Below are 18532 nucleotides of genomic sequence, written 5' to 3' on the forward strand. Positions count from 1 at the left end.
TTACTGTTTTGCTTCTGGGAATGACTCTGTGAAGCAACCTGCTTAGTCTGTTGCAGTAGTGTTTGCCAAGACCAGTTTTAATCGTCCTTTCTTTATCCTTTCATGGGATATGGGTGTCGCTGGCTGGGCCAGCATTTGTTGCCCATCTCTCATTGCCCTTGAACTGAGTGACTTGTTAGGCCATTTGAGAGGGATGTTAAGACTCAACCATTTTGCTGTGGATCTGGAGTCACATAGAGGCCAGACCAGGTAAGGACGGCAGACTTCTTTCCCTAAAGGACATTAATGAACCAGATGGGCTTTCACAACAATCGATTATAGTTTTCTTGGTCACCATGACTGAGACTACCTTTATATTTCAGATTTTATTAATAAATTCAAATTACAGATGCTATGGTGGGATTTGAACCCAAATTACCAGAGTATTAGCCTGGGCCTCTGGATTACTAGCCCCCTGATATGGAAAAAAATTTGAAAATGCCAATATGCTGCCATCAACCTGCATGGACAAATTACATGAGCATGTGGTGAAAATCCTACATCTAATCCAGAGATAATAAATGGGTTTGAAAATAAATTACAATAAAGGCACTGCTGACAGGTCTCCCACATTTTCCCCTTTTGTAAACTTGAGGCCATGCAGAACTGTCTCAACTTGCAGCAAGTCCACTTCCCCTGTCACGCCATGCTCACTGACCTGCATTGGCTCCCCGTCAAGCAACGTCTTGATTTTAAAATTCTCATGCTTGTTTTTAATATCTCCATGGTCTTGGTCTCCAACCTGTCCATTGGTGATGCTCCTGTGAAGTGCCTTGGGAGATTTTAGTATATTTAAAGTGCTACGTAAATGCAATTATTGTCAGTGGTTAGACAGGTTTGGGATGCTCTTGGGGTTGTTCAACCTCCTCCAACTACAGCCTGGTTACTGCTGAGTTTTTGGAGTTCCCTAGTGCCGCTTTGAAGATCGTCAATGCATTGATCCAACACATGGAGTGGCATGGTAGTACAGTACTGCTGCCTCACAACGCCAGGGGACCAGGGTTTGATTCTGGCCTTGGGTAACTGTGTGGAGTCTTCACTTTCTCCCTGTGTCTGTGTGGGTTTCCTCGGAGTGCTCCTGTTTCCTCCTACAGTCCAAAGATGTGCAGGTTAGATGGATTAGCTACGCTAAATTGCCACTAAAAAGAGTGTTCAATGGCTAGATGGGCTGCGGGGGATTGGGCCGAGATAGGGTGCTCTTTTGGAGGGTCAGTGCAGACTCAATGGGCAAATGGCCTCCTGCACTGTAGGGATTCTATGGGCTTCTGTGGAGAGAGAAAAACAATTGACTGCAAGTTGCTTCATAGAACAGCCATAATTTCAAAGATGCAAATTAATCATAAATATCACATCCAAACTTAAATGGATTATTGTGAACATTATTGCATTACATATTGTATTATAGAATGATACAGAAGAAATAAAAGCCATTCTTCACATCGTGCCTCAGCCTCCTCTTTGAACCAGCTATCCACTCCCTGGTTTTCCAATAACTTATATTTTATAGCACCTTTAGTGCAATAAAACACCCTAAAGTGCTTCACGGGAGTATTTAAAAACAAAGCATGCCAACGAGCCAAATAAGTAGACATTAGATCTGAAGACCAAGAGCTTGCTCAAACAGGTCAGTTTTTAAGAGCGCGCCGTAAAGGAGGAAAGCAAGATGCAGAGGCAGACAGATGTAGAGAGGGGTATTCTTGGGCAACAGAAGGAGCAGCCGCCAATGGTGGAGCGATTAAAAGCAGTGATGTTTAAGGCCAGAATTAGAGGATATTTCAGAGAGCTGTGGGCTGAAGGAGATTATACTGATGGAGGAGTGAGACTGTGAAGGAATTTGAAAACACGCATGCTAATTTTCAAATCTCTTGCAAATGTTTCTCCTTCAAGTGTTTATTCAATTCCCTAATGAATTTGCGTGCACTTTTTCAAACGGTGAATTACCAATCATAATTATTTGCTGTATGAAAGATTATACTGTATATAAGATTATAAAAGAGCCTCTGGCTCTTTTGCCAATTAACCAAATTCTGTGTGACTGCAAACACTTACTTATTCTTACTTTATCAAAATTAAAGCAAAACAATGTGAAGACTTAAAAATCTGAGTAAAAGAACTCTTATTTGCTCTTTCTCTCTCACTCTCTCTCTCTCTCTCCACACAGCCTGCCCCACTATTTCCCACATTTTCTGTTTTTATTTTTGGTGTTGCATCATCTGTGCAGTGGTTCAGTTTCAATTGTGTTGCATATAGGGCTATAATTTGTGGTGTTTTTCTTTTGTCACAAGGTGGTGTAACTCATCATCTGCCTTATTACCCATAGATTGAAAGTGGTGCTGTGTGGAAACAGGTCTACCAGGATCTAGGAATCCCTGTGATGAACTCTGCAGCGGGTTACAATGTGAAGTGTGCATACAGGAAGTAAGTTCTTTGTTCCGTCACATTTTGCTGGACTTATTAATGTACTTTGAGACTTTAATGTGCCTTAATTATGCTTAAGAAGGTAATTATACTGTGCAGCCTACCTGTGCAGATTGAAAAATTTACCATGCACTCCTGATGTCAGCTGCAATGCAGTTACAAGCGCTGCTGCCTGTGAAGCAGAAGGCCGTTGGTTTAAACCCTACTGCAAAAAACTTGAGCACGTAAGTCCAGGTTGATACTCCCAGTGCATTTACTGAGGGAGCATTTCACTGTCGGAGGTTCCGTCATTTGGATCAGACATTGAATTGACCTCTTGGCTGGCTGGCAAAGATCTTACACCCTGTATTTCAGAGAGCAACGGGAAAAATGTCTCCTGTGCCCTGACCAATATTTATCTCTCAGCTGACATCAAAGAAAGAGATGAGCTGGCCATTATCACAGTATTTGTTGTGAGACTTTTCTGTGCGCACATTGGCTTGCTGCATTTCTTACATTCAGTGACTACACTTGTAAAGTATTCATTGGCTGAATCACTTTGGGATGTACTTGGGCCGTGAAGGGCACAACATAAGTGCAAATTTTCCTTTTATATCAAGAATGTTTCAATAATGTCAATGTTTATATAATTAAGCATTTCATTTCTTCTAAATGTTTTGTTGCAGAATCTCCCAACTGTTAATACAGAATTTATTGGAACATTATTTGAAACATAGTAGAACTGGTAACATTGTTCTGCATTGTCAGGTGTATGAAATAAATTCTGTTTGCCACAGTTGACTATTTCAGAACTTTTAATGTATTCGTACACATTGTAACCTGTTCATAGAACTTACATTCACAGTGTGTTGAATATAATCACTTCCTTCTGTGAGTCATAAACTGAAATGACAAGCTGAGTTCTGATTAGAAGTAGGTAGTATTCTCTGGAGATTGGTGGGGGCCAGTGAAGAGGGAGAGGAGGTCAGAGGTGATATTGAGGTCGGGCGGCACGGTGGTGCAGTGATTAGCACTGCTGCCTCATTGCGCTGAGGACCCGGGTTCGATCCTGGCCCTGGGAGACTGTCTATGTGGAGTTTGCACATTCTTCCCTTGTCTGCTTGGGTCTCACCCCCGCAAACCAAAAATGTGCTGGTAAGTGGATTGGCAACACAAAATTGCTCCTTAATTGGAGAATTTTTTAAAAAATCAATTGAGGTTTCTAGAAGGAAGCTGGAAATTAATTGAAAAACTTTCAGAGTAAATAGGGATATAGGATAAATGGTAGGAACTTAAATTTTAAAAAATAAGAACGGCCATGACCAACAATGATGATGTTGGGACAATGAGCTGAATGGCCCACTCTTACAGAAGTTCACAATGTGCAGACTAGATGGATTGGCCGTGCTAAATTGCCCCATAATTGGAGAAAATGAATTGGCCACTCTAAATTAAAAAAAACAGATGCTGTATTGCCTTAAAATGTCAGGTGATTGTGACCGTTGCTGCTAACCCTGTAGTGATGGGTGCATTCCAAAGCCCCATCCCATGGCCAAACGACACATTAAAAACTCTGGCCTGAATCTGAACCTTGAACGAGAATTGAATTTTGTGCTCTTAACAATTTTAGCAGTAATAATGTATGAAAGAACACAGTCCTGTCCTTTGCATTATCTGACCCATCACCAGGAATCGCTGACAGTAATGTTAAAGCAATGTGAACTGTAAATAGTTTGTTATTTTTGTATTCATTCATGGGATATGGGCGTCGCTGGCTAAGTCAGCATTTATTACCCATCCTTAATTACCTTTTGAGAAGGTGGTGACAAGCTGCTTTCTTGAACCGCTGCAGTCCATTTGGTGTAGTACACCCACTCTGCGTTTAGGGAAGGAGTTCCAGGATTTTGACCCAGTGACAAGTGAAGGAACGGCGATATATTTCCAAGTCAGGATGGTGAGTAACTTGGAGGGGAACCTCCAGGTGGTGGTGTTCACATGTATCTGCTGCCCTCATCCTTCTAGATGGTAACGGTTATGAATTTGAAAAGTACTGTCAGAGGAGTCTTGGTGATTTTCAGCAGTGCATCTTGTAGATAGTACACACTGCTGCTGCTTTGCTTCAGTGGGAGGAGTGAATGTTTGTGGGTGAGTTGCTAATCAAGTGGCTGCTTGGTCCTGGATAGTGTTGAGCATCTTGAATGTTGTTGGAGCTGCATTCATCTCGGCAAGTGGGGAGTATTCCATCACACTTGTGGGTGGTGGACAGGCTTTGGGGAGTCGGGAGGTGAGTTACTGACTGAGGATTCTGAGCATCTGACCTAGCCACTGTATTTATATGGCTAATCCAGTTCAGTGGTCAATGGTAACCCCCTGTCCCTCACATTCATGTTATGAAATTCAGAAATCTAGAAAAGCCATCAATGAAAGAAGTCAAAAGAAAATCAATCGTTTGTGAAAAATGTTTTGCTGCTGTTATGGTTCTTCATCCAGCTGACCATATTCACACACCCACACGCACATGGATGACACGGTGGTGCAGTGGTTAGCACTGCTGCCTTATAGCACTGAGGCAAGGGATCAAACCCAACCCTGCGTCTGTGTGGTTTGCACATTCTTATAGGTGGATTGGCCATGCTAAATTGCCCCTTAATTGATGAAAAAAAATAATTGGGTTCTCTAGATTTAAAAAAACATGACAAATCACAGTCTGTTGACCCTCATGCCCTGCCAATGTCTCTGTGTTCTCATGGTCCTGAATTTTATGCAGTCATCTCTTGCCAGGGGTCAGCAGGAGACCTCTGGAATCTCATAGTAAGCCGAAAACAGCTGTATCAAGGCTTATGCAGGGGAACACATTAACTTCCTGATAGATGTGGCGCCTCGGATGCAGAGGGCCACAGATTTGGCACTATTAGCAGGATAATCCAAGGTGCATGGGGCTATCTATTGCAACCACACAGCCATAAGGGCACCAATTTATCAACCTGACACCCCTATGAACATGGTATGTGACCATTAGATGTTTATGAACGTCTGTGCACACTATCCTGGAAGCTGCTACTTCATACTGAAGAATTCCTAACTGCATCAGTTTTTTTCAAAGACTAACACGAGTTAGGCACATGGAGCACACCACAATGACAGGGAGTGGGATAGCTTGATCTTGGTTTCGGACAAAGCTCAGCACAACATCGAGGGCTGAAGGGCCTGTTCTGTTCTGTACTATTCTATGAGTCCGTTTTTAGCTTCTCACCCCTCAAGGAGTGGCCACCTCATCCCTTGGGCATGAGGAAGAGATGTCTGAGGAGGCAGCGTCACAGCTGATTAACCCACACTCCATCAACCCAGATGGGCAGCACGGTAGCATAAGTGGATAGCACTGTGGCTTCACAGCGCAAGGGTCCCAGGTTTAATTCCCCACTGGGTCACTGTCTGTGCAGAGTCTGCACATTCACTCCGTGTCTGCATGGGTTTCCTCCGGGTGCTCCGGTTTCCCCCACAGTCCAAAGACATGCAGGTTAGGTGGATTGGCAATGATAAATTGCCCTTAGTGACCAAAAAGGTTAGGAGTGATTATTGGTTTACGCGGATAGGATGGAAGTGAGGGCTTAAGTGGGTCGGTGTAAGCTTGATGGGTCGAATGGCCTCCTTCTGCACTGTATGTTCTATGTTCAGATACCAGCGCAAAGGAAGGAGGTTTTATAAATGAGAAATCCTGTTTCACCAATTTATTGGAATTCTTTGAAGGAATAACTACTGTGAATAAAGGGGAGCCTGTAGACGTAATGTACTTGGATTCCAGAAGGCATTTGATGAAGGCAACACATCAAAGGTTATCAGGAAAATAAAATCTCAGGATGTAGGGAGTAACATATTAGGTAGACGTTTGGCTGGGTCGTAGAAACAGAGTATGCATAAATGGGTCTTTTTGTGATTGTCAAGTTGTGACGAGTGGAATCCTGCAAGTGTCTAAATGGGGCCTCAGGTTTTTAAATTTATATCAGTGACTTGGATGAAGGCGTGGAAGGTAAAATTTGCTGATGATACAAAGGTAGGTATGTTGTGGAGAGGACATGAGGAGGTTGGAGATGGACATGGGTAGGTTGAGTGAGTGGGCAAAAATCTGGCAGATCGCATATAATGTGGGAAAATGTGAAGTTGTTCACTTTGGCAGGAAGAATAAAAAGACCCAGAGTATTTCTTTATTTTTATAAATTTAGAGTACCCAATTCTTGCGGCTGACGTCACTTAGGCTGAGTTTCTCACAACGCCGCTCCTAGCCCCCGGGGGGGGGGGGGGGGGTGAATAGGGTACGGGGAGCGGCCTCCGACGCCATCGTGAAACTCGGCCAAGTTTACAACGGCCTTCCCGATGCCGTGCGGGAGCGGAGAATCGCGCCCTAAAGATCTGTCCACCTCCACCCCTCCCCTCCCCAAGCCTCAATCCCACACCAATGAGATGTTTGTGCTCTACTGAAATCTTCTCCAATTCTATTCATCTCGCCCGTTCAGCATGTTTTCTATTGCTTTTTCCCCTGATGTTCTTATCTAACTTTCCCCTTAAATACATCTGAGCTATCCACCTCAATTACTTCTTGTGGCAGTGAATTCCACATTATAACCACTCTGAGTAAAGAAGTGACCACTGGGTTTATTAATTGTATTCATATTTGTATTTTAGGGCAGCACGGTAGCATGGTGGTTAGCATAAATGCTTCACAGCTCCAGGGTCCCAGGTTCAGTTCCCGACTGGGTCACTGTCTGTGCGGAGTCTGCACGTCCTCCCCGTGTGTGCGTGGGTTTCCTCCGGGTGCTCCGGTTTCCTCCCACAGTCCAAAGACGTGCGGGTTAGGTGGATTGGCCATGCTAAATTGCCCGTAGTGTCCTAAAAAGTAAATTTAAGGGGGGGGGGGGATTGTTGGGTTACGGGTATAGGGTGGATGCGTGGGTTTGAGTGGGGTGATCATTGCTCGGCACAACATCGAGGGCCGAAGGGCCTGTTCTGTGCTGTACTGTTCTATGTTCTATGTATCCCTGGTTTTGAATTCTCTCACGTGCAAGCAGCAATTGCCTCCACAGTTTAAAAAAATTCTATTAGGTCACTTTTCAATCAGTCCATTCCCAATCATCCAATCTTTCCTGATGGTTGTGACCTCTCAATTCTGGTATTCTCCTGGCAAACCTTTTTTGCACCTTCTCTGTTGCCTCTAAATCATTTTTTTAATGTGGGAAGCAGAACTGTTCACAGTCCTCAAAATATGGTGTAATCAAGTTTTGACATGTTTAACAAAACCTTTTGGCTTGCTCATTCTATTACTCAAGGGATAAATCACGGCAATTTTTTTTATACCCAATCTAAAATATATATAAATATTTTTAAAATAAATTTAGAGTGCCCAATTCATTTTTTCCAGTTAAGGGGCAATTTAGCAAGGTCAGTCTACCGATCTTTGGGTTGTGGGGGTGAAACCCACACAAACATGGGGAGAATGTGCAAACTCCACACGGACAGTGACCCAGAGCCAGGATCGAATTGGGACCTCAGTGCTGTGAGGCAGCAGTGCTAACCACTGCGCCCCAAGCTGCCCATACATTTTTTAAATTCTTCGATGCCATATCCTTCTAATCCTTCCTCATATCAAATATTTTTGGGAAAACCGGATCAGGTTGCAAATTGTTGGAATAAGCATTTTAAAAATTATTTTTACGGGAGATGAGCGTCGCTGGAATCCCATCCCCTACTGTCCCAAGAAGGTGCTGCCTTGAACCGCTGCAGCCCTTGTGTCGGCGCATCCACAGTGCTGCTCTGAATGGAGTTCCAAGGTTTTTAACAGCAACGGTGAAGGAACAGTGATATTGTTCCAAATCAGGAGAATGTGTGGCTTGAAGGTGCTGGTGTTCCCATGTATCTGTAGCCTTTTCCTTCTAGGCCATGAATTTGGAAGATGCTGTCAAACGACATGTGACAAATTGTTGCACTGCATCTTGTAGAAGGTACCCATTGTGCATTGATGGAGGTTTGACTGTTTAAGATGATAGTTGGCGTGCTGATCAAAGGATGCTTTGTCGTGGATAGTATTGAGCTCTCGAGTTTTATCTGAGCTTTGTTTATACAGAAAAGTTGAGAGTATTCCATCACGCTTCTGACTTGTGCCCTGTAGATAGTGAATTGGGAGTCAAGATGAATTATTCACTGCAGAATTCCCAGCTTCTTACCTGCTCGCAGCCACAGTATTTATATGGCTGTTTCAGTTCAGTTTCTGGTCAATGGTAATCCCCAGGATGTTCCAAGTAGGAAGTTGAGCAATGCTATTGTCATTGAATATCATGGGGAGATGGGTGGATTTTCTCTTGTTGGAGGTGGTCATTGACTTGCCCTGGTGTGGCACGTATGTTACTTGCTGCTTATCAGTCTAGGTCTTGTTGCATATAGACACGGACTGCTTCAGTATCCGAGGAGTCGTGAATGGTACTGAACATTTTGCAGTCATCAGCAAACACTCCCATTTCTGACCTTATGATGGAAGGAAGGTCATTGATGAAGCAGCTGAAGATGGTAGAGCCAAGGACATGTTGTGCCTAAATCACAGTGTGTCTTTAACCCGTATATGATGGACAAATGACCACACATTGTTTCATAGGATAATATAATTTATTGGCTAGCACAAAATGTTAGTTATCTCAATCACACACACATACCAGTTGAACTCTAAAGCTATTACATGCAAGATCCTTTTTTTTTAATAAACAATTTTATTGAGGTAGTTTTTGGCTTTATAAACAGTTACAGACATCATCAGAAAGAAAGCAAAAAAGGCAAAAATGTGCAAACATCCATGTACTTTCAATACTTCAATCGTAACATATTGCACCAGCCCGCTCCTCTCCCACCGGTACTACCCGCCATATTTTCCCTCCTACTCTACCCCCCCCCCCCCCCCCCAACCCCACCCCCACCCCCTGCTGACGCTCACTCTTCCGCAAAGAAGTCAATAAATGGTTGCCACCTCCGGGCGAACCCCTGCACAGATCCCCTCAAGGCGAACTTAATTTTCTCCATACCCAGGAAACTCGACATGTCCGCAAGCCACCACTCAGTCTTCGGGGGCTTTGAGTCCCTCCACGCCAATAGTATTCGTCGCCGGGCTATCAGGGAAGCAAAGGCCAAAACATCGGCCTCTTCCCCTGGACCCCCGGGTCCTCCGAAACCCCAAAAATTGCCACCCCTGGACTCATCACCACCCTTGTTTTTAGCACCCGGGACATGACCCCCGCAAATCCCTCCCAGTACCCCCTCAGCTTAGGGCATGCCCAGAACATGTGAACATGGTTCGCTGGTCCTCCCGCGCACCTAGCGCATTGTTCCTCTATCCCGAAGAATTTGCTCATCCGAGCCACTGTCATATGGGCCCGGTGAACGACGTTAAATTGAATCAGCCCGACCTTGCACATGTCGCGGTCGAATTTACCCTACTCAGGGCCTCTGCCCACAGCCCATCCTCCATTTCCCCGCCTATCTCCTCCTCGCATTTAAGTTTCAGTTCCTCTGTCTGGGACCCTTCCTCCCTCATGAGCACCTTATATATACCCGAGACTCTACCCTCCCCTTCTTCCCTCCTAGAGACTATTCTGTCGAGGATCCCCATTGGCGGGAGGCGTGGGAAAGATGGGACCTGTCTACGAACAAAGTCCCGCAACTGTAGATATCTAAAATCATTTCCCCTTACCGACCCAAATTTCTCCTCCAAGCTCCTCAAACTCGCAAAGCTCCCTTCCAGGAACATATCACCCATCCTTCCCGCCCCCGCCCGCCGCCATACTCTGAACCCCTCATCCATACTCCCGGGGGCAAACCGATGGTTGTCGCAGATTGGCGCCCAGACAGACGCCCCCATCTCCTCCACATGCCTCCTCCACTGGCCCCATATCCGTAGGGTCGCCACCACTACCGGGCTGGTGGTGTACTTGGCCGGCGGTAGAGGAGCCGTGACCAGGGCTGCCAAGCTGGAGCCCCTGCACGAAGCCGCCTCCACCCGCTCCCAAATAGACCCCGTACCCACCATCCACTTCCTTATCATAGAGATGCTGGCCGCCCAATAATAATTGATCAGACTCGGCAAAGCCAGCCCTCCCTCGCTGCAGTTCCTCTCCAACATCGCCTTCTTCACCTGCGGGGATTTTCCCGCCCAGACAAAGCTCATGATCAGCCCGTTAACTCTTTTGAAGAAGGACTGTGGGATAAAGATCGGGAGGCACTGAAAAATAAACAAAAAATCGAGGGAGGATTGTCATCTTTACAGTCTGCACCCTCCCTGCCAGCGACAGCGGGAGTGCATCCCATCTCCGAAACTCTCCCTTCATTTGCCACCCTGGCCAAATTTAACTTATGCAGCCTGCCCCAGTCTCGTGCCACCTGGATTCCCAAATACCGGAAATTTTCCTCAACCAGCCTAAACGGTAGCCCTCTCAATCTGTTCTCCTGGCCCCTTGCCTGGGCCACAAACATTTCACTCTTGATCGTATTTAATTTGTACACTGAGAACTGGCCGAACTTCCTCAGCATTCCCAGTATAGTTCCCATCCCGGCCACTGGGTCCGACACATGCAGGAGCAGGTCGTCTGCATAAAGAGAAACCCTATGTTCAACCCCGCCCCTCACCATCCCCTTCCAACTCTCTGCGGCTCTCAGCGCAATCGCCAGCGGCTCTATGGCCAGCGCAAACAGCAGCGGGGAGAGCGGGCAGCCCTGTCTGGTCCCTCGGTACAACCTAAAATACTCCGACACTTCTGAGGGTCCTGACGCTGGCCCTCGGGGCCTGATATAATAGTTTGATCCAATCCATCAATCCCTCCCCGAACCCAAACCGTCCGAGCACCTCCCATAGATAGACCCACTCCACCCGGTCAAAGGCCTTCTCGGCGTCCATTGCCACCACTACCTCCACCTCCCTATTCACTGGGGGCATCATTATCACATTAAGTAATCTTCTCAGGTTGGCCGCCAGCTGCCTACCTTTCACAAACCCCGTTTGATCCTCCCCAATCACCTCCGGTACACAGTCCTCCATTCTACCCGCCAGGAGCTTGGCGTCTACATTAATCAGGGAGATTGGCCTGTTGGACCCGCACACCTCCGGGTCTTTACCCCGCTTCAATATCAGCGATATGGTGGCTTGTGACATTGTCGGCGGCAGGGTCCCTCTCTCCCTTGCCTCATTAAAAACCCTCGCCAAGACCGGGCCCACCAGCTCAGAGAACTTCTATAAAACTCTACTGGGTATACATCCGGCCCCAGGGACTTCCCCGACTGCATGGCCTTAAGGCCCCCCAATACCTCCTCTACTCTAATCGGGGCCCCCAGCCCATCCACTCGCCCCCCACCTACTGTTGGGAATGTTAGCCCGTCCAGAAACCTTTTCATCCCCTCCGGTTCTTCCGGCAGCTCCGAAGTATACAGCTTACGATAGAAGTCCCGGAATACCTCATTCAATTCTGCCGGGTCCTCCACTTTGCGCCCCCCCTCGTCTCTCTCACTCTACCTATTTCCCTGGCCGCCTCCCTCCTCCTGAGTTGCTGCGCTAACAGTCTGCTAGCCTTTTCCTCATGCTCGTACACCACTCTCCTCGCCTTCCTAAGCTATTCCACGGCCCTGCTCGTGGATAGAGCCCCCAGTTCCGCCTGTAGTCTCTGCCTCTTCCTGAGTAAAACTTCCCCCGGGGACTCCGCGTGCTCTTCACCTATCCGACCCATTTCCCTAACCAATCTATCCATCTCTGCCCGGTCTGCCTTGGCTCTGTGGGCCCCAATTGAAATCAGCTCCCCCCGCACTACTGCCTTTAGCGCCTCCCACAGGGTCGCCGCTGAGACCTCCCCCGTGTCATTCACCTGCAGGTAATTTTGCATACATCTCCGAAGCCTCTCGCAGATCCCCTCCTCCGACAGCAGTCCCACATCTAGCCTCCATTGCGGGCGTTGATAGCTCGCTCCCCCGAACTGCAGGTCCACCCAATGCGGGGCATGATCTGAAATGGTAATTGCTGAGTATTCCGTGTTCTTTACCTCCCCCCTACAGTCCCTGCTTAGTACAAAGAAATCTATCCTGGAATATACTTTATGGACGTGCGAGTAAAACGAGTTGCCCCTTCCTGTTGGCTGTCAATCTCTCCAGGGGTCCACTGTCCCCATTTGCTGCATAAACCCTTTCAGCTACCTTGCCATTGCTGAGAGTCTACCCGTTCTGGGACTCGACCGATCCAAAGTCGGGTCAAGGACCATGTTAAAGTCCCCCCCATTATTAGCCTGCGAGAATCCAAGTCCGGGATCTTCCCCAGCACTCTTTTAATGAAGTCCACGTCATCCCAGTTCGGGGCATATATATTCACCAGCACCACTCTTCTCCCCTCCAGTCTGCCCCTGTACCATCAGGTATCTGCCCCCCCTGTCTGCGGCTATGCCCTCCGCCTCAAATTGCGCGCGCTTGTTGATCATGATTGCCACCCCTCTGGACTTCGAGTCCGAGTGGAAGACCTGGCTAATCCAGCCCTTCCTTAGCCTGGTCTGGTCAGACACTTTCAGATGTGTCTCCTGCAACATAATTACGTCCGCCCTCAGGGCCCGCAAGTGCGCGAACACCCGCGCCCTCTTAACCGGACCATTCAGTCCCTTGACGTTCCAGGTGATCAGCCTGGTCGGGCCCCCCCCCCTCCCCTGCCGCCGCCGGTCAGCCAGAGCCTTTCTCGGGCTGGCCCATGCGACCCGCCATTCCTGGCCCGCCCTTTGGCTGCCTCCACCCTCGACCTCCTTTCCAGTGCCTATTTCAAGTCCCTCCCCCGTCAGCAGAACAACCCTCCCCTAGCCCCATCCCCCGATACCCTCACCCCTGCCATCTACTGGCTGTAACTTTCTCTCTCCCCCCCCCCCCCCTCCCCCCACCTGACTCCCTTGACTAGCCAATCTGCTAGCCCGGTGACTCAACACTCCGGCACCTTCCTGTCTCAATCCCATTATTTCCCCGTCCTCCTCCCCACTCCCCGGCGCCCCATCCCCCTCTCCCACCCACTGGGGCAAGCCGGCTCCGGTGTCTTCTGCGAGCTGCACAAAAAGTACAAACCAGCCCAAACAGGACAAAAAAAACCCCCAGAAATAAAGAGGAAAAGCACAAAAATAAACCCAAAAAACAAAAACCCCCCATAAGAAACAAGAGAGACCACAAAAAAAGGGGGAGGGGGGGGGGGGGTTAACCCCCCAAACCAATGTCCATGAACAAAGGAAAGAGTCCTAAATGTTCCGCTTGGCCCCTTTGGCCCAGCCAACCGTTGAGCAGCAGTCCAGGCACATTCGGCGTTCCTACCCACAGTAATCCTCAGGCCCTAATTCGCATCCTTGGGGCCTCCTTTCGGGACCAGCCCCAGGTCCCTCACAAAATCCATCGCTTCTTCGGGCTCGGAGAAGTAGGGGTGTTGACCCTGGTGCGTGACCCATAGACGAGCTGGGAACAGCAGACCAAACTTCACGTGCTTCTTGAACAGCACCTCCTTGACATTCTTAAAGGCTGCTCGCCGCCAAGCCACCTGGTCCGCCGAGGTCTTGATAAATGCTGAGAACACTGTTGTTCCACGTGCTGCTCCTGGCGCTTTTTGCCCACTGCAGCACCCGCTCCTTGTCCACGAACCTGTGGAACCTAATCGCCATCGGGCGGGGGGTCCGCCTGGCCGCCCCTGCCTTGCCTGCACTCTGTGTGCCCCCTCCAACTCCGGCGGTCGCGGAAAGGCTTCGGCCCCCATCAGCTGCTTCAGCAGGTCTGCTACAAACGCTGCAGCATCAGCTCCCTCCGCCCCCTCCGGGAGTCCGACCATCCTCAGATTGTTCCTGCGGACTCTATTCTCCAGCTCCTCCACTCTGTCCAGCAGTCTTCTCTGCCGCTCTTTCAGGCCGTCAACTTCTAGCGCTGGCACCGTCTGCACATCCGCCTGCTCCTCCACCGCCTCTCCCAGCTCCTTAACTTTAACATCCTGCGCGTCCAGACTCTGGTTCAGCTGATCCACCGCTTTCTGGATTGGGTCCAAGCTGTCCCGCTTCAGCGCTTCAAAACTGGACTTCATTACCTGGAGCATGTTATCCAGCTGGATAACACGCCTGCTGGATTGCTGAGTCCAGGGTCCGTGTGTCCGCCATCTTAGGTCCCAGGTAAGTTTCTTCAGGTCCTTGTCTCTGTCCCTTTTTCTCCTTCTTCTGCCTTCTGGACTCTCGCTGTTCCATGTGCCGCAGCCCGTTCCTCAGCGCCTTCGCTGCCGCTTTCCTTCGCCCAGCTCCTTAAATTTTACCTTCTGGGCCTCTGAAGTGGGTCCAGGTTGTCCTGCTTCAGCAACTCCAAGACTTATTTTCTTCTCCTGGAGGAAGGAAGTTCCGTGGGTCCGCCATCTTACTTTCCAGGTCCGTTTCCTCTGCTCCTTGCCTCCGTCTCTCTCTCTCTCTCTTCCCCTACCTGCTGGCCTCCCACGTTTCCATCGCTGTCAGCCCGCTCTCCAGCCTTTTTGCCGCCCCCGAGGTCCCGCTATCGCGGGGAATCAGCTCTAAAGCCCCGCCAGTGTAAGAGCCCGCCGAATGTGCGGCTCACTCAGGCATCACCGCCACCGGAAGTCTACATGCAAGGTCCTTAACTTAACTTTTTTCACAGTAACTTCATTGCAGTGTTAATGTAAGCCTACCTGTGACAATAATAAAGATTATTATTATTAAGTGACTGGCAAGATGCAGTCCACGGTTTGGCAGTGTTGGAAGTCTGTTGCTGGTCGTCGTCCTTGGCTCTGGTCTTTCCGTCAATGGCGTGGATGGCCCCCGCCTTCTTCGCGGATGAACGGTCACTGTTGTTCGTTGCTGTCGAGAGAGCCAGTGAGGGGTTGCACATCACCTTTTATCCCCAGGGGTCTTCGCGCCCTTGATGGTCGGGTGTGTCCTTTCCGGCCATGTTCATTGGTGTCTGAGGCACGTAGGCTTTTCCAAATAAGGAAACAGACGCCACCAAGTTTGCTACACTATATCGATTTGCATTTAAGCCCATTGTCCCAGGATGGCCTCTTGATGGCCTTTTTCCTGAACTATTTGCAAAAGTCTGGGCTGCAGTTTTTTGTTTATTTGAGAGCTGCAGCCTGTTTGTCCCTAAACTTGGCCACTTTTCCCCAGCGTCCTTTGTCAGGCGCCATTTTAGGTGACCACAGACACAACCCTGAGGAACTCCTGCAGTGATATTCTGGAATTGAGATTGACCGCCAACAACCACAACCATCATCCTTTGTGCTAGGTAGGAATCTAATCCGTGGAGCGTTTCCATCAATTCCCGTTAACTTCAGTTTTTCTGGATCTTGCTGATGCCACATTTGATCAAATGCTGCATTGATACAAAAGACAGTCACTCTCACCTCACCAGTAGCTTCCTCAGTTTGTGACCATTTGAAACAATGAGTTACTTTTCGGTTACCCCTCAGCCTTCAGTTTTCTGGAGAAAGAGTTCCAACCTGTTCAGTGTTTCCTGATTGTTGCAACTTCAATTCTGTAATCATTCTTTATTGCACTCTTTCCCCCCCCCCCCCCCCCCCCCCCCCCCCTCCCATTTATCTGTATACTTTTTGTAATATTGTGACAGCCTTTGACCCAGAAGCAATACGCTGAGGAAAATGTGTAATTTCTCTAAAATGTCTGTGGAATCTGCAATTAGTTTTAAGAATGTTTGAAAAGGATTTCTAAGGGATTAATTGTAATTTTTGCCAGTTACCGGTGCTTGTGATCTGGTGACTTGGAAGCAGTACCAACAGAAAGGAAGTTAACATATGAAAGCTGTGTATTTGTCAGACACGAAGGAAAGTCGCAGACCAAGGAGAGAGCTGCAGCAGAGGGGAGGAGACAGAAGGCAGATTTACAAGGAACTGTGTGTATTACGTCTAAACAGAACAGAAAGACAAAGACTGGGTTAGAGCAGCAATTGTGAATTGGGCAATTTTACTGCTGCTGCTTCAGTTTGCCAGACTGTTTGAAGGGGTAGGTAAAGAACTCTTGGGGAATCTGTGCCACCAAGACTGTCATGAACCGAGGTCAGGAGGTTCTGTGGGTGGATGCTGTTTATCTCTAGGGACCTCAGATGAAGTACAGCTGCAGGTGAATGCCACTGGAGGGCTGAATCAATTGAGTGGGAGAGATCCTACATGCCAGAGGCCTGGTTAGAGAATTTTGGAACTTTGTGTGGTGCCACATGTATGCTGGGTGGTTATGGGTGTGTAAGGTATGCCTTTGTTGTATCAATTAAAGGAGAAATTTACCTTCTTATTTGAAGTATCATTTACCTGTTATTTCATGTTTAATTTGCTGGGTAGGAATCCAACCACTTTGTGTTGTGGTAAAAGAAATTTTTGGGGGTAGTGGAATCATTTAGTAAATCTGGTTATTTTGCTTTGCGGTTCTGTCTTCTGAGAGATCATAGCAATGTAGAGACCTCAACATACATGTACCTGTGTGGGAAACTGAACACAGAAATGCTACAGGCCTCAGTTGAAATCAGTGGAATTAAATTTATGAGGAGTGGTTGCAAACACCAGGCTGAATGCAGGAGATTAAGGGATGATTGAATTGAAACAAAAGAAGATTAGAGAATATGTTAGGGTAGTTAATAATGATCTTTATTGTCACAAGTAGGCTTACATTAACACTGTAATGAAGTTACTGTGAAAAGCCCCTAGTCACCACGTTCGCGCCTGTTCGCGTACAGAGGAAGAATTCAGAATGTCCAAATTAACTAACAAGCACATCTTTCAGGACTTGTGGGAGGAAACTGGAGCACCCGGTGGAAACCCACGCCGACAAGGAGAGAACGTGCAGACTCCGCACAGTGACCCAAGCGGGAATCGAACCTGGAACCTGTGAAGCACCAGTGCTAACCACTGTGTTACCGCAGTAGTTAAGAGATAAACTACCTTTTCTATTGGGGTAGATAAAGGCATAACCTCAAAATAAGTGCTCGGCCATTCAGAGATGATGTCAGGGATGATTTCATTATACAAAGGCTAGTGGTACTCCAGTAAACCTGCATGAAGAGTTGCCATTTCAAAGCAAATTTGTCGTAATAGGAAGTGATGGGGTAAGAGATGGGGATTGTGGGTAATTCTTGCACTTCTCATTCTATTTGAGTACAAATTGTGCACTATTCATGTCAGTGGCAGCATATGCCGGATATTAATTCTGAATCGCAATTAGCAATATTATGCATCTCGTGAATTAACCTAACAAAGCTCATGTTCATCAGTGTAATGAAAGTTCCAGTAAATTAATGCAATTCACAGGATGATTTGTACTATCCAAGGCCATTCATTAGGATTGCAAATGCAGCTGCTGTTCTCGCCCTAATATGTCATGAAATTGTTTCTGTTATGTGTTGAAGTTTTTATATAATCACCTTTTGTCCCTAAAAAAACAATGACCAAAATAAGGAGATTAGAAGGCAATATTTGAATATATGGCATGCTAGAGAGGGTTTGTGGAGTCGATGACTGTCTCCTGAAGAGCAAACTCAGGATGGGTGTGGTAGGATGGAGTCGCAGAGAGGACCGAGGGAGCCAATCGGGTTGGGTGTTGAGGGTGCCTTGGTAGCGATAGATGGGCTGGTTAGGGTGGTTGGTGGGGACATGGAGGCAAACACGGACCCTGGGGGTGTGAAGGAGAAGGTTGGAGAGATCAGTGTGCATGGGATAGACTTTTCAATAAGGTAGGGTATGTGCATATTCATTAGGACATCCTGTAATGAGAAGAGTTCAGGCAATGGTGAGGAGACCAAAGGTGATGCCGGGGGAAAGGACATGAGTGACTGGGGGAGAGGATTGGATGGAGAGGCTGATGGGATACTTGACAACTCCCATGTTTCTGAAATCAAAAGTGAGTGGAACCTAGTGTTGGACAGGCACAGGTGATGCATGGGAGTTCAATCAGTGACTGGGCCGAGATGCAGGTCAGCTTGAAGAACAATTGAAAGAAAACCCCAGCAGGCAGCATTGAAACTGTTCAATGTGAGATACGTGTGATGATTGATGCATGTGTCGGGGGGAGTGCTTGCA

General features: G+C 47.7%; 1 protein-coding gene across 3 annotated transcripts in view; it reads left to right on the forward strand.

Annotated features, from left to right (window-relative positions):
• Positions 1–18532, forward strand: part of arid4b (AT-rich interaction domain 4B) — a 239950-nt gene that overhangs the window by 116266 nt on the left and 105152 nt on the right. For all 3 annotated transcript variants that reach the window (XM_038800563.1, XM_038800565.1, XM_038800564.1), the window contains one exon: positions 2360–2457. In XM_038800563.1, coding sequence (XP_038656491.1) covers positions 2360–2457 — 98 coding nt within the window. The remainder of the gene's footprint in view (positions 1–2359; positions 2458–18532) is intronic.

This window comes from Scyliorhinus canicula, chromosome 6 (assembly GCF_902713615.1).
Source record: "Scyliorhinus canicula chromosome 6, sScyCan1.1, whole genome shotgun sequence".
NCBI lineage: Eukaryota > Metazoa > Chordata > Chondrichthyes > Carcharhiniformes > Scyliorhinidae > Scyliorhinus > Scyliorhinus canicula.